The 14,785-nt window shown below is 36.0% G+C and overlaps 1 protein-coding gene across 3 annotated transcripts in view; it reads left to right on the top strand.

The window, feature by feature from the left end:
- The first annotated feature begins 355 nt into the window (after positions 1-355).
- Positions 356-14,785, top strand: part of LOC109091343 (E3 ubiquitin-protein ligase RAD18-like) — a 35,261-nt gene continuing 20,831 nt past the window's right edge. For 2 of the 3 annotated variants that reach the window (XR_006160288.1, XM_042758694.1), the window contains exons 1-7: positions 356-533; positions 882-960; positions 1,077-1,138; positions 2,001-2,071; positions 7,567-7,907; positions 9,849-9,948; positions 14,097-14,278. Coding sequence is in view for 2 of the 3 variants with exons in the window: in XM_042758694.1 (XP_042614628.1) it covers positions 483-533; positions 882-960; positions 1,077-1,138; positions 2,001-2,071; positions 7,567-7,907; positions 9,849-9,948; positions 14,097-14,278 (886 nt within the window). In the remaining variant the exon portion in view is untranslated. The remainder of the gene's footprint in view (positions 534-881; positions 961-1,076; positions 1,139-2,000; positions 2,072-7,566; positions 7,908-9,848; positions 9,949-14,096; positions 14,279-14,785) is intronic. The other variant, XM_042758696.1, reaches the window with a different exon arrangement.

Consider the following 14,785-nt stretch of genomic DNA (forward strand, 5'->3'; position numbering starts at 1 on the left):
CAAATTGAGTCTGATTTGAGTAAACAGTTTCTAAGCTATTTTACTTTAAATGTATAATTTAAATAATTTTTTTTTTTTTTTTAATCCAAAAGCTCAAATCCACCTTTATTTCTTGGTCCCTGAAGAACTCCCTTTCTTAAATGATTATATTTGTTCCTCTAAACAAATTAAAAAAAAAAATTATAATTTTTTTTACATGTTGAATCTTGAACAAAAAGAGATAATGCGGAATAAACCCCTTCGACTTTGGTTAACAGAACTCTGCCTATAATACTCAGATCTCTTTGTAACCAGTTATTGAAGAAATTCCATGGTATTTTTTTGCAAACGTTGCGTCATATTGTTGTTACGTGTTTCAACCGGAAGTGACGCTATTGTAGGAAGTGTTTAGCGATGCGCGGGAGTTTATTATTGCTATAAAGTTGGAGTTGTATTAATGTTTCTCTTTCATTTAAATAAATAACATTTCAGCGATTTGCAGAATGGCTCAGTTAAACGAAGTGGACTTACCGCCGAACCTGTCATGTCTCAAAGTACGTTATCTTATTCAACTTTGTTAAGTCTGCAGCTGAAACAAGATTATCCGCTAACGTTACCATTGTTTTTTTTTTGCCGCTCACGTGTATAATATAGTTTTATAATCTCGATCGACAACGCAAAAGTGTTACTTCAGTTGTTGTTTTATTGATATGACACTCTGTTCAGGATGTCATTATGTTCTTGTTTTATATCCACTGCTGTCCTGATACTGATCAAAATGTACTGAATGGTTTTATACATTAATAAGCACGTGTCACAGTGTTATAGATATCCAGTAGGCAAATATCTGGATATTCCCAGGTTCGGTGACATCAGATCTTGTTTATTTTTGTCTGTATCAGAGCATAGACACTCTCCTTCGTTGTCCTATCTGCTTTGATTTTCTCAACATCACCATGATGACCAAGTGTTCTCACAATTGTACGTATAAATTTACAGTTCAGTTTATAACCATTTCACATGTATTATGTTTAACTTGCCATAATTGCTTTTCAGATACAAAGTCATTGCTTCTTTTTTTTGTGCTGTTCCAACAGTTTGTTCTCTGTGCATACGGAAGTTTCTCTCCTATAAGTTGTTGTGTCCTGTTTGTAACTTGGTAAGTAAATAATATTAACATGACTGTCAAACCTTCCTGTCAGATATTCCAGTAATCCTTCACTGGATGGAGATTTTACATTGGATGTCAAATTGATAAATCTCTCTCTCTCTCTCTCTCTCTCTCTCTCTCTCTCTCTCTCTCTCTCTCTCTCTCTCTCCACACACATATGATATGTGGAGAGAGTGAAAGAAATCAGTTAAGTCAGTAATACTGTATTTTGAAATATGATGGCAAAGATTAATTTAACAGGCTTTTCTCTAGTCTTCAGTGTCGCATGATCCTTCAGAAATGAATTTTAATATGCTAAAGAAAAATTTATTTTTTATCAATTTTTGCTGCATAATATTTTTATGGAAAAAAAATAGTCTTATTATAATACAGCAAGCTTGCACTAGATTGATCAAATGTGACAGTAAAGATATTCATACAAAAAACTAATTTCTAGTGAATGCTGTTTAATGAACTTTGTTCTCAACATTAATAGTTGTTCATTTTTAAGCACCAATAATAAATGAGTAACATATCAGCATATTAGAATAATTTCTGAAGGCTCATGTGACACTGAAGATTGGAGTAATGGCTTCTGAAAATTCAGCTTTGCCATCGCAAGATTAAATTACACTGCAAAATAAATTCAAATAGAAAACAATTATTTTAACTTGTAATAATATTTTACAAGGTTACTATTTTTACTTGATTTTTTTTTATCAAATAATTGCAGCTTAGGGAAGCTTAATTATTATTAACTTCTGGCTGCTTCATATAAACATTGCTGCTATTGCAGTTTAATGAATTTATTAGCATATTATTCTAATATGCTGATATGTTTCCATTAAACTTAGTTTAACTCTCTTTGCAGCCATCAACAGAACAAGACCTGAGGAACAACAGATTAATAGATGACTTAGTTCAGAGCTTCCAAGCAGCAAGGTAAAGTTTATATCTGTTTAAAATATGAGCATTTATTTCATATATTTATGAAATTATTTTATTTTATATTATTATATTATTTTTTTCAGTGGACCTATACAGTATGAATTCTGCAGACTTTTTTTGTATATTGCATTGTTTTGAGGGGGGGGGCAGGGGTATGGAATTCTGCGAAAGGGTTTTAAACATGGTATAATGTGTTAAACTCACATTTTATTCTATTACTTTGTGGATGAATGGTGATTCATTTTTGCAGAACTCTAAATAGCTTTCTGAGAAGTTCTGTGGCTGCAAATTATGTGTGGGTCTGAATAGCAGTCTTATAGAAAGTCAGTGGGGGTTAATTAATGGGTAGGGATAAAATTGAACAAGAAAAAGTAATTAATTCAAATTTAATGCAAAAAAACAGGTGAAGTTTGCTAGTTTAGGCTTACTGTACCTGCTGCAGAAGCTGCTAGGCTGTGTTTCTCTTCAAACGGTCTTAAGTTCTCAGACTGTACACATACAGTATTACAAAGTCTTCACCTTACCTAAAGTAAACGTCAAGGAATGCTTTTTCTTTTTTTAACATTGTTTCACCTGCTGTCTTATATTAAGACTTTTTCCAAATGTGTACCTTACATTGAATGTAAAATAGAGTACACGGTAGATTTTATTTGTGATATTGTTTTTAATTTAGTCTCTCAAGGTGGTGGCAGTAGTCTTCTGTTTTTTGTGTGTGTGTGTATTATATATGGTTGGTGGAGTTACAGATGACCATCGGGTTGAAGAGGGAGGTGTCTTATGGGACAGTGTTTTAATTTCCTGTTTTCTCCCAGTGATGATGTCAAAGGCATGTGTCATCTTTAAGGACAGGACATTGGGGACAGTTATTAAGGCTTTTGATATAGATACAGCATATCTTTGTTTACATTCCTTTGGCTAGTGTATCTTGGATAGAATAATTGTTTGTGATATTACATTCATATGTATATAGCAGGGGTCGGCAATCTACGGCACGCGGAGAGATAATCGCTGGCACATGAGCAATAGGGAAAACTGCACATTTTGAGGACGTACATTTTGAGGTAATAACTTCTCATAGTCACACAGCCTGTTAGGAGTTGTAAATACTTTTAAAGTGTGAGAATTAACTTGCGCTATACTATGGATGCTTACTAGGTGCTTCAGATCAAAGCCTCAGTGGTCTAACAACGCTCGTCAATGTAAAAATGACTGTGATGGCCAATCAGATCAAAGTAGGTGGGGTTTACTGGTCACTGAAGAGCGTGAAGCATCAGTTTAAAGGGATACTCCACCCCAAAATGAAAATTGTCATTAATCACTTACCCCCATGTCGTTCCAAGCCTGTAAAAGCTCCATTCATCTTCGGAACACAATTTAAGATATTTTGGATGAAAACTTGGAGGCTTGAGACTGTTCCACAGACTGCCAAGTAAATAGCAGTGTGAAGGTCCATAAAAGGTATTCAATTCGTCGTCAGAATACTCCATCTGCCATCAGACGTGCAATCTGGGTTATATGAAGCGCTTTTTTTTTTTTAAATGAACACTTTTTGTAAGCAAAGAAAACAAAGATGAGACTTTATTCAATAATTCCTTTTGTCAACGGTCTCTTCTGTGTCTCTCCATATGACCGTATGCTGTGTATGCTCTTCTGTGTCATCCGCACCACAAAGATGCACGGTTTCTTCTTGTATTTTGCTTTGATTTGAAATAAAACAGCGCATCCTTGTGGCGCGGATGACACAAAAGAGCATACAGGTACACAGCATACAATCTCAGATCTCTGTGTGCGAGTGGTGTGTGTGTGTGTGTGTGTGCACGCTCGCTGTTATTATATATATTGAGCGATGGGTTTTAATGCATTGGCCTTGTCACACACACATACACAGTGGTGTTCAGTATGGTCACACTATATCTGTTATTCAAGAAACTTTTGAAAAGTTTAAAAAACAATTTATGAAAAAATCTTCAGAAACTATTTGCATGAAAATCAAATAGGCCTATTGTTTTTTATTGTATCATTTAAAAATGTGTATGTACTGTATAAATACAGAATGCATTTCGGCACAGTGGTTAATCAGAAAAATTAAAAATGGCACGTCGTGCCAAATGCCTGTGAGCAAAGACAGCAGATTTCAAATCTCATACTGTCCTGTGCCAGCTGGGAAACTGTCATTGAGTTGAATGGGAATGCTAATGAATAGCTTTTTCCCGATATTATAGAGCTTCTTGGTCTCAGTGAGTGCAATTAGCCTTGTTTTCCAGGTCTGATTATCGACGACTCTGAGCTGCTGCTGATGCAAGCTCATTGTCTCCTACTTATCCTTTTCTTGCTGTTGGAAGATCAAAGAGCTTTTAAAGAGATCCAAGTTTTCTGAAATTTCACTTCCATACAAACTGGGAAAGCCTGTTTTTTCTGCCTTTATAGGCTTTATTAAGATGTTGACCACAGTATTTTTTTGCTGCTATAATCCACTTGAAAGCTACTGAAATTCAGATTTTTAAAAACTCGTATATATATTGGGTTTTAAACACCAGGGTCCTGCTGGTGGTTATGTAACGTATTTGGTTCTCTAAAGCAATACATTTTCTTGTTCTGCTCCGTTTGCCTTACTGGATTCACAGCAGTGCTTTGGGGGACTGAAAGTAGACGTATTTTCTGTGGTCTGTGAAGGGGGTCCATGAGGTTTTTTTCATGGTCTTTCTTGACTGGGTGGGTAGTTATGCCTGTAGTTACAAGACTGCAGTTGATTTTTAAAAGCATTACTGAAGAAAGGCCAAAAAATCAGGACTGTTTGTTATTCGTTAGTAGAAAGTTCATGATTTAGTTAGTATAATCACGTAGGGCTGCACGATATTGGGAAAAAATGACATTGCAATATTTTATTTTTCTGCGATATATATTGCGATATGAAATCTAATCAAATTTTTTTTTACAAACAAAAATGGGGTGAGCACACTTACGTTCTCATTTTAAATGATTGAAACAGAGTATTATTTAAATTAGAGTAAATTATTTGTTTGTAACTTTAGGATATGGTTTGAATTGTTAACATATTAACTAACATGAACTTACCACGAGCAATACTTTTGTTACTATATTTATTAATCTTTGTTTATCTTAGTTTTATAAAAACACAGCTGTTCATTGTTTGGTAACGTTACTTCACAGTGCATTAACTATGTTAACAAATACTGTACAACTTTTGATTTCAACAATGAAGGCTATAGCCTAAATGTTGAAATTAACAATGTTGTAGAAGTGCAGTTTAGTAATAGTAATGTAGTTAAATAGTTTAATAAATAGAACATTATTGTAAAGTGTTACAGATTTTTTTTTATACACCAATTCAGACGTCTCGTGAGTTCAGTGTTGGACAGGTCAGTTGTTTAAACCATTCATTAAATTGATTCGGTTCAAAGGAATCATTAGTTCGCGAATCAGACGTGTTCGGCACGCGTTGTGTAATTATTTCGGCAGTTTAGGATATCGCACAAGATTTGACAACACAGAAAACATTTCATCATTGGATAGTTTTTTTTTTTTTTTTTTGTTCGACACCATCGTGTCAATTGATTTTGATAAATATGCGCGAGGGAGATAGAGCAAGACAGCGCAGGTGTTGTTTGAAGACGGTGAAGGTGAGCGCGTGCGGCCGGGGCTCGCTCGCTCTCTCGCGCTCTCTCTCTCTCTCTCTCTCTCTCTCTCTCTCTCTCTCTCTCTCTCTCTCTCTCTCTCTCTCTCTCTCTCTCTCTCTGCTCGTTCTTATATGCGCCCTGTTAAACTGACAGGACATAAAAACACATGGAAATGATAAAGTTTCACTCTATGATGGTTAAGCTGTGCAATTAATCCGCGAATCACATTCGTCAAGGGCCGGGGAGCAGCTGGCCCGTACGGTTAATGAATAACGGATCAACTACGACAGCCTACATCGCATATCCTGCGACGTGACTATCGTGGATTCGTACATCGCGATATCGATGCTTGAACGACACATCGTGCAGCCCTAAAATCACGTCTATTCCACCCTCTTTCAGACCCTTTAAAGGGCATGCTTTATTTTCTTTTTTGCTGCTTTGTCTTTAAGACTTCTACATAAACATCTTTGATATGTGCTTGTGATATTTCAAGTAGATTTCAATATCTTTTTTGTTGCTTTGTCTTTAAGACTTCTACATAAACATCTTTGATATGTGCTTGTGATATTTCAAGTAGATTTCAACACGGTATAAACCAGGTGGCTTGCATTATGATTGCATCTGTTGTTTTCAGTAAATCTTTAAATATTGGTTCAATCTTGTTTCTCATTGGCTCATTTGATGATAACGTTCTGTACTTAATAACCTTAGTCATGATGCCATCCTGTAAGTAGAGCTTTCAGAGTATGTACAGTGGGTATAGAAAAGATTCATCCCTCTTTAAAATAATCTCATTTTGTTGCTTTGCAGCCTGAAATGAAGACGGACACAATTTTTGTTTTATCCAGCTGTATTTAAAACTGACACCACCATTCAGATGATAACATAGACCCAAAATGCTCACAGCTGTTTTAATACAGATTGGGACACCTTGTTTCTTGTTCTTTTTTTCTCAAGTGTTTTGTTTTGTGTGTGTATATGTGGACTAATGGGTAGACAAAGAGAAATAAAAGGTTTCAATATGGAAAGTAGTGTTTGCACACCTCATTGACTTCACTTTATGGCTTTGTAATGGCCTCACAGCCACTCTGTGCGTTTGTTGGCTTTCCACATTTCCACTGGACTTGTGAAACCGACAGGTGCTTGCCTGCATTCACTCTCTCTCTCTCTCTCTCTCTCTCTCTCTCTCTCTCTCTCTCTCTCTCTCTCTCTCTCACTCACTTCCTTTTATGTACTCCTTTCTCTTAATGCACTCCTTCTGCCCTTCTGTCCTCCCCTAAAATTATTTTTCACTATTTCATCTCTCACTCTCACTCAGTAGGGAAGCGGAGATATTCGAAGGCTTACACGTTATATCGAGAAGCACAGTTTTGCTGTCAAAAACACTTTGCTGAAAAATTGTCACCATAGTGGCTCAAACAACCTTTCATTTTTTGTCTTCCTTAGCCCAGTTTGTTCTTCAAGAATATTTTTGTGTCTTTGATATTACATGTTGTATGTCCTTCACAAACACCACATGGCCCAAAAGTTTTGGAAGCCCCTTTTGTCCTTGCAAGGCTGCTGGCACAAAAACTCACTCATTAATAATAATAAATGTTTCTTGTGCACCAAATTAGCATATCAGAATGATTTCTGAAAGTACACGTGACACTGAAGAGTGGAGTAATGGCTGCTGAAAATTCAGCTTAAACTAATTTTTAAAATATACTAAAATAGAAAACAGTTATTCTAAAATTTAATAATATTTCTCAATATTTAATTTTTTTTTTTTTTTTTTTTTTTTACTGAATTCGTGATCAAATGAAGGCAAATCAAATAAAAGACTATACATCTTTCTCATCTCACCAGGCAAAACTTGTGTCACTCAAATTTGGAATCACCCCCTATTTCACCTGAAACCCCGGCTATGATGATCAAAGGCAAAGCAGCAAGACAGAAGGGCCTCAAAAGGGAAGCAAAAACCCTCAGTCATTTTTTCCAGAAGAAGACCCCTGTGACTTCCTCATTACGGACCCAAACAAGTCTTGAGGTTCACATGCCAGTCAAATTGGAACGTGTTGAGGTGTGTATTCAACAGCTAGACAACATCAAGCAAGAAAATGTGGACGATACAAGGGGAATGGTGAAAGACGAAAAGATGGATGTAACTGCTTTCCCCTCCACGTCACAAAATAAGCTGCTGGTTAAAGGTAATGTGAAATAAACATGTATATTAGTTAAATGTTAAAAGTAACATTCACAATAAGGGAGTTATTTTTTATATATATATATATATATATATATATATATATATATATATATATATATATATATATATATATATATATATATATATATATAATATATATATATATATATATATATATAAACAAACAAACAAACAGGTCCTTCTCAAAAAATTAGCATATTGTGAAAAAGTTCATTATTTTCCATAATGTAATGATAAAAATTAAACTTTCATGTATTTTAGATTCATTGCACACCACTGAAATATTTCAGGTCTGTTATTGTTTTTAATACTGATGATTTTGGCATACAGCTCATGAAAACCCAAAATTCCTATCTCAAAAAAATTAGCATATTTCATCCGACCAATAAAAGAAAAGTGTGTTTTTAATACAAAAAAAGGTCAACCTTCAAATAATTATGTTCAGTTATGCGCTATCAATACTTGGTCGGGAATCCTTTTGACAGAAATGACTGCTTCAATGCGGCGTGTCATGGAGGCAATCAGCCTGTGGCACTGCTGAGGTGTTATGGAGGCCCAGGATTGCAGATATGTTCGATAGCGGCCTTAAGCTCATCAGAGTGTTGGGTCTTGCATCTCTCAACTTTCTCTTCACAATATCCCACAGATTCTCTATGGGGTTCAGGTCAGGAGAGTTGGCAGGCCAATTGAGCACAGTAATACCATGGTCAGTAAACCATTTACCAGTGGTTTTGGCACTGTGAGCAGGTGCCAGGTCGTGCTGAAAAACGAAATCTTCATCTCCATAAAGCTTTTCAGCAGATGGAAGCATTGAAGTGCTCCAAAATCTCCTGATAGCTAGCTGCATTGACCCTGCCCTTGATAAAAAAACACAGTGGAACCAACACCAGCAGCTGACATGGCACCCCAGACCATCACTGACTGTGGGTACTTGACACTGGACTTCAGGCATTTTGGCATTTCCTTCTCCCCAGTCTTCCTCCAGACTCTGGCACCTTGATTTCCGAATAACATGCAAAATTTTTGCTTTCATCCGAAAAAAGTACTTTGGACCACTGAGCAACAGTCCAGTGCTGCTTCTCTGTAGCCCAGGTCAGGGTTTCTGCCGCTGTTTATGGTTCAAAAGCACACGCCTGTGCACGGTGGCTCTGGATGTTTCTACTCCAGACTCAGTCCACTGCTTCCGCAGGTCCCCAAGGTCTGGGAATCGGTCCTTCTCCACAATCTTCCTCAGGGTCCGGGTCACCTCTTCTCGTTGTGCAGCGTTTTTTGCCACACTTTTTCCTTCCCACAGACTTCCCACTGAGGTGCCTTGATACAGCACTCTGGGAACAGCCTATTCGTTCAGAAATTTCTTTCTGTGTCTTACCCTCTCGCTTGAGGGTGTCAATGATGCCTTTCTGGACAGCAGTCAGGTCGGCAGTCTTACCCATTGATTGTGGTTTTGAGTAATGAACCAGGCTGGGAGTTTTTAAAAGCCTCAGGAATCTTTTGCAGGTGTTTAGAGTTAATTAGTTGATTCCGATGATTAGGTTAATAGCTCGTTTAGAGAACCTTTTCATGATATGCTAATTTTTTGAGATAGGAATTTTGGGTTTTTCATGAGCTGTATGCCAAAATCATCAGTATTAAAACAATAAAAGACCTGAAATATTTCAGTTGGTGTGCAATGAATCTAAAATATATGAAAGTTTAATTTTTATCATTACATTATGGAAAATAATGAACTTTTCACAATATGCTAATTTTTTGAGAAGGACCTGTATATATGTATGTGTGTATATATATATGTATGTATATATATATATATATAGTGGGGAACCCCTTTTAAACACATCTGTGCATGTTTTCTAGAGATTTTAATAGGAAGGACTTAGTACTGGTTATAATAAGCAATTATTTTTAATAATGTGTGTTGCAGTGGAATGTCCTGTCTGTGGAGTAGGTGTGTCCGAACAGCACATTAATAAACATCTGGATATGTGCTTGAGCAGAGACGATAAGAAGGAGGGGTTGAGAAGGTATGGAGAATATTTGTCCCATAATACAATATTACAATATAAAGTTTGACAGTACAAATTGTCTTATCTGATTGTCTAAAGGAAACATGCTGTTAGTTGACCTGCTGTTATTCAAAATCAGAATCTTCTTTTAGTTTTTATCAAGATATTACTGAAATTGCTTAAATGCAGAAGTTCAATAAAAATAAGTTAATACTGAATAACTGACATTTCAGACAAAATATATCTAGATATATATCAATCTAGATATAAACCAAGGCAAGTTTATTTATATAGCACATTTCATACACAATGGTAATTTAAAGTGCTTTACATAAAAGAAAAGATAATCACAACAATAAAACGAAAAATCTAATAATAAAAATGTAAAAACTAAACTTTGAAAATGATTTAAAAATTGATTTAAAAGGTTTAAAATGAATTTAAAACAGTTAAGCATAGAAAATTATTATGCATAAAATATTGTGCAATCAGTTCGGACATTACACAGTGCTCATTCAATTAATGCACAGCTAAACAGATGGGTTTTGAGTCTGCATTTAAATGTGACTAATGTTTTATGTTCTCTTATGGAAGTCTTCTGGACTCGATCCTAATGATCTGAGTGGTCTGTTAGGTTTATATTCAGTGAACATATCTGCTATGTATTTAGGTCCTAGGCCATTGAGTGATTTATAAAGAAGTAAAAGTACTTTAAAGTCTACCCTAAATGTAACTGGAAGCCAGTGTAAGGACCTGAGGACTGGTGTGATATGCTCAGATTTTATGGTTCTAGTCAAAATTCTGCCAGCAGCATTCTGGATGAGCTGCAGTTGTCTAATGGTCTTCTTGGAAAGGCCAGTAAGGAGACCATTACAATAGTCCACCCGGTCGGTGATAAAGGCATGAAAAAGTTTCTCCAAATCTTGACTGGAAACAAAACATCTAATTCTTGCAGTGTTTTTTATATGATAGTATTCTGATTTAGTTACTGCTTTGACATGACTACTGAAACTAAGGTCTGTCTCCAGAATCACACCAAGATTCCTGACTTGATTTTTAGTTGTTTAGTTGTTTTTTTTCCTTGTTTAACTGAAAAAAAGTTCTGGCACATCCAACTGTTAATTTCATCAGTGCATTGGCAGAGGGAGTCAATGGGGCTGTAGTCATTTGGCGATAAGGCAAGGTAAATCTGGGTAACAGCATAGCTGTGATAGGCAATTTGGTTCTTTCTCATTATTTGACTTAATGGGAGCATATACAGACTAAACAAGAGCGGTGCAAGAATTAAGCCTTGTGGGACTCCGCGTGTCATGGACGTCCACTTAGACTTATGCTCTCCTGTACTCACATAATAACCTCTCCCTTCTAAGTATGACCTGAACCATTTGATTACCATCCCAGAAAGCCAGACCCAGTTTTCCAGTCTCTCTAGTAGTATGTTATGTGTTGATCGACAGTGTCAAACGGAGAACTGAGATCTAGTAGTACCAGCACTGATATTTTGACAAAATCAGAATTTTAGCAAATATCATTTATTATCTTAACGAGCGCTGTCTCTGTACTGTGATGTGGTCGGAAACCGGATTGAAAGTTGTCCAGGTATCCATTTAAGTATTATCCATTTAAGAGTTTAAGTATTTGTTCAGCTGATTAAAGACTACCTTTTCAATAATCTTGCCTATAAAAGGAAGATTTGATATAGGTCTACAATTGTCCAAAATGGTGTTATCAAGATTGCTCTTTTGCAGAACCAGGATCAATTGTTCAGTGTAACATATGCAGACAAGGGGAGTGATGCAAACGGCAAAACATTTCAAATATTTTGAAACATCATTTGTCCAATCAAATAAGTGGAGCAGAACTAATTGCTGTATTATATAATTTAATTCACTTTTCTTAAGATTGCAGATTGTGTGTTCAGATGTCTGACGATCTCAGCTTTCTAGACCTGTTTATTTTTCTACATAATCAGAGACCCTTTAAAACTGTATTATTTTTATTATTCTTGCATGTGTCTGAGTTAGTTGGATGGAGTGTAACAAATTAACTGATTGCTGCTGAAACAACTTTTCTTGAACCGATTTAAACTTGAACTTTTCTGTGGTGAAAAATTATGGGCACTTGGAAATTAGTTGAAGAGTACTTGTGGTTAAAGAATGGATTAGATCCTTATTAAATAACGTTCCCTATAGATTATAGCTTGTCTTCGTCCTTCCTCTTTTTTTTTTACCCTAGGGACATTCTGAAGGGCCGACATTTTGGTTTGTGTCTGATTGACAGAAAGGGTGATTTCATTTACTGGACACCTTGAGGGTAACATGATTAATGAGGGCATGCATCAGCATTCCTGTGGCCTTAAGCCTATCCTGACATACTACTGCTACAGAGATGAATGAAAATTTCACCTTTAAATGTTTTTTTGTGTAATAGTGTTGGGTCTGATACTGGAATTATGGGTGAGCAAATGATGATAGGATTTTCATTTTTAGATAAACTTTTATCACTACAGCTATTTAACTAAGTCCTGAAGGCTGTTGTATCCAGTATAATTGAAAACTAAGAAATATTGCTGCATCAGTCATATTCAGATTCATGAGTAATGCTATCTTATAAATCGGCCTATCAGGAAAGGAAGTGTAAAAGGAAGTATACAAAAGCAATTTGATAAAAAGAATATTACACATCATGCCGAGAAGACTTTTCTTGCCTGTTTCATAAGCATGCCACTTCTTTCTTTAATTGTTTATATGACACATTTCATGAAGAATATCAGGGAAAGATAACATAATGTATGATGTGATCCCCTAAAGATCACACAAGTAAACAAAATAAAGGGCAGTATGGCCAACAATCATGATCATGCCATCCTAATGAACTGAACAACCAGACAAGGACAACTCTCAGAGAATTGACCAAGAAATCAGTGTCAGTGTCTAGGAGAATGCCTTTTCTGAGAAAGACTGAGATTAAATCATGTAAAAGCCATAGGACAAAACCTGAACCATTTGGGTGGTAAATTCTTTTTGGTCTGATAAGTTAAGTTTTTTGGCCTGAAACCAAAGTGCTGTGGTTGGTGAAAAATACAACTCAGTACCAGGCAACACCTACTCTGCCACGGTGGCAGTGTTTTGTTTTGGGGGATTTCTTTTTCAGATGGTGGAACTGCAAAGTTTGTTGGCATCAAGGCCAAAATAGATTGTGCCAAATGCATGCAAATCCTTGAGGAGAACCTGTTTCAGTTAGCCAGAGATATGAGTTACTTTCTAGCACAACAGTTTCCCAAACTACACAGCAAAACTGTGAAGTTATGACTTAGCATTCTAGACACAGACTTGAATCCAATTGAAAATTTGTGCTATGACTTGTCTTGAATAGTCACTCTCCATTTAACTAGCTAGAGGTACTGCACATTTGTATTGAATAATGGGCAAAAAATGCACAGTTAGGCTATTGGACTATATTACTTGGTATAATTAAAACTGCATGCATCTTGAGGAAAAACCTTGTTTTGGTTGTACTACGGCTCTGCACGCATTAATCAGTGATTGTGGTTTGTTGTACACATTGAAATGTATGATGTACACACTGCAATCTAAAAAAAACATGTCATCTGAGAGGGTCACTCAATAATTCAATAACTCAAAACTAACCCTTCAGGGTTTGTTTTGAGTTATTGGAAATATTGATATTTTTAGATTAATGACTTTACAGGCGTTTGGATGTGGCTGAAGTGCAACCAAAACACAGGCTCAAGAGATAACCAGCTTAGATGGAAAGGTTCACAGTTTGACTCTTTGGACAGCTAAGGAAGTTAAATTGGCAACCTACAGTATTAGCTTTATAATTTACACAGTCCATCCTTGAAACAAATCATAATGGGATGACTCTTTACAATAGCTAATGCTATATAGTAAACACACTACATGGTAGCTAGCTACTTTTCTCTATTTATGGATATGACGTACAAAATTATTGTGAAATTACCATAGAACCTAAATCTAAAATTGTTGCTAAAATACTTTATACAAAGGCTGAAGAATTTCAGGAATTGTTTTTGTAAATTTGTTTTGAATGATGATGTACTTTTTTTCTGTATTATATTAATTGTATATTAGCATTTTTTCTTTTTAGTGACTCTGTGACTTGGTTATGTGTTTGTGTTTCAGTGGTGGAAGGCGAAAGGGGATGCCCAAGCTCTTGTACACTTTGATTTCTGTTCCAAAGCTCAAGAAGATGCTTAAAGAATGCCACCTGTCCGCTCAAGGCAGCAGAGAACAGCTAGTGCGACGCCACCAGGAATTCACCCAGATTTATAATGCACAGTGTGATGCACTCAACCCCAAATCAGGTATAAAGTCAGCGATCGATAACTGAATGAACAAATGAATAAATATTTGTTGAATTGGAAGACGTTGCTTTATAGGCAATGAAAAACATGGTTGGGGTTTCATGTAAAATTGTTTCTCTAACATGATGATGAATGGCATGGATTAGCCTATGTTTTGGCCCAGCCTGTATTGCTGGTGAAAGAGTTTAGCTGAACACAGTTTCTCTCTTTCCAGTGATTGTAGGTGGTGGAATGTAAATTATGTGCTGGAGTTAGTCACCCTGTGGGGGACCCTGGCACAAAAATGACAGGGCAGGTGGAAAAATACAGTACTTTCATCCCTGAAGTTTTGTTTGAGTTACTGCTTCCCTTCCCACTGACCCTTTCAGAGCTGAATTTATCTCTCTTCATTGAGGTGTCAAAGGTTTCGCAGGAAACTTTCTATTTTTCTTTCATTTATCCGGCGTTACCATGGTTTCTGTTTAAGAGCTGGGCTTGAGTGTGGATTGTGTTTTTTTTTTTTTTTTT

Source organism: Cyprinus carpio, chromosome A6, assembly GCF_018340385.1.
Source record: "Cyprinus carpio isolate SPL01 chromosome A6, ASM1834038v1, whole genome shotgun sequence".
Classification (NCBI taxonomy): domain Eukaryota; kingdom Metazoa; phylum Chordata; class Actinopteri; order Cypriniformes; family Cyprinidae; genus Cyprinus; species Cyprinus carpio.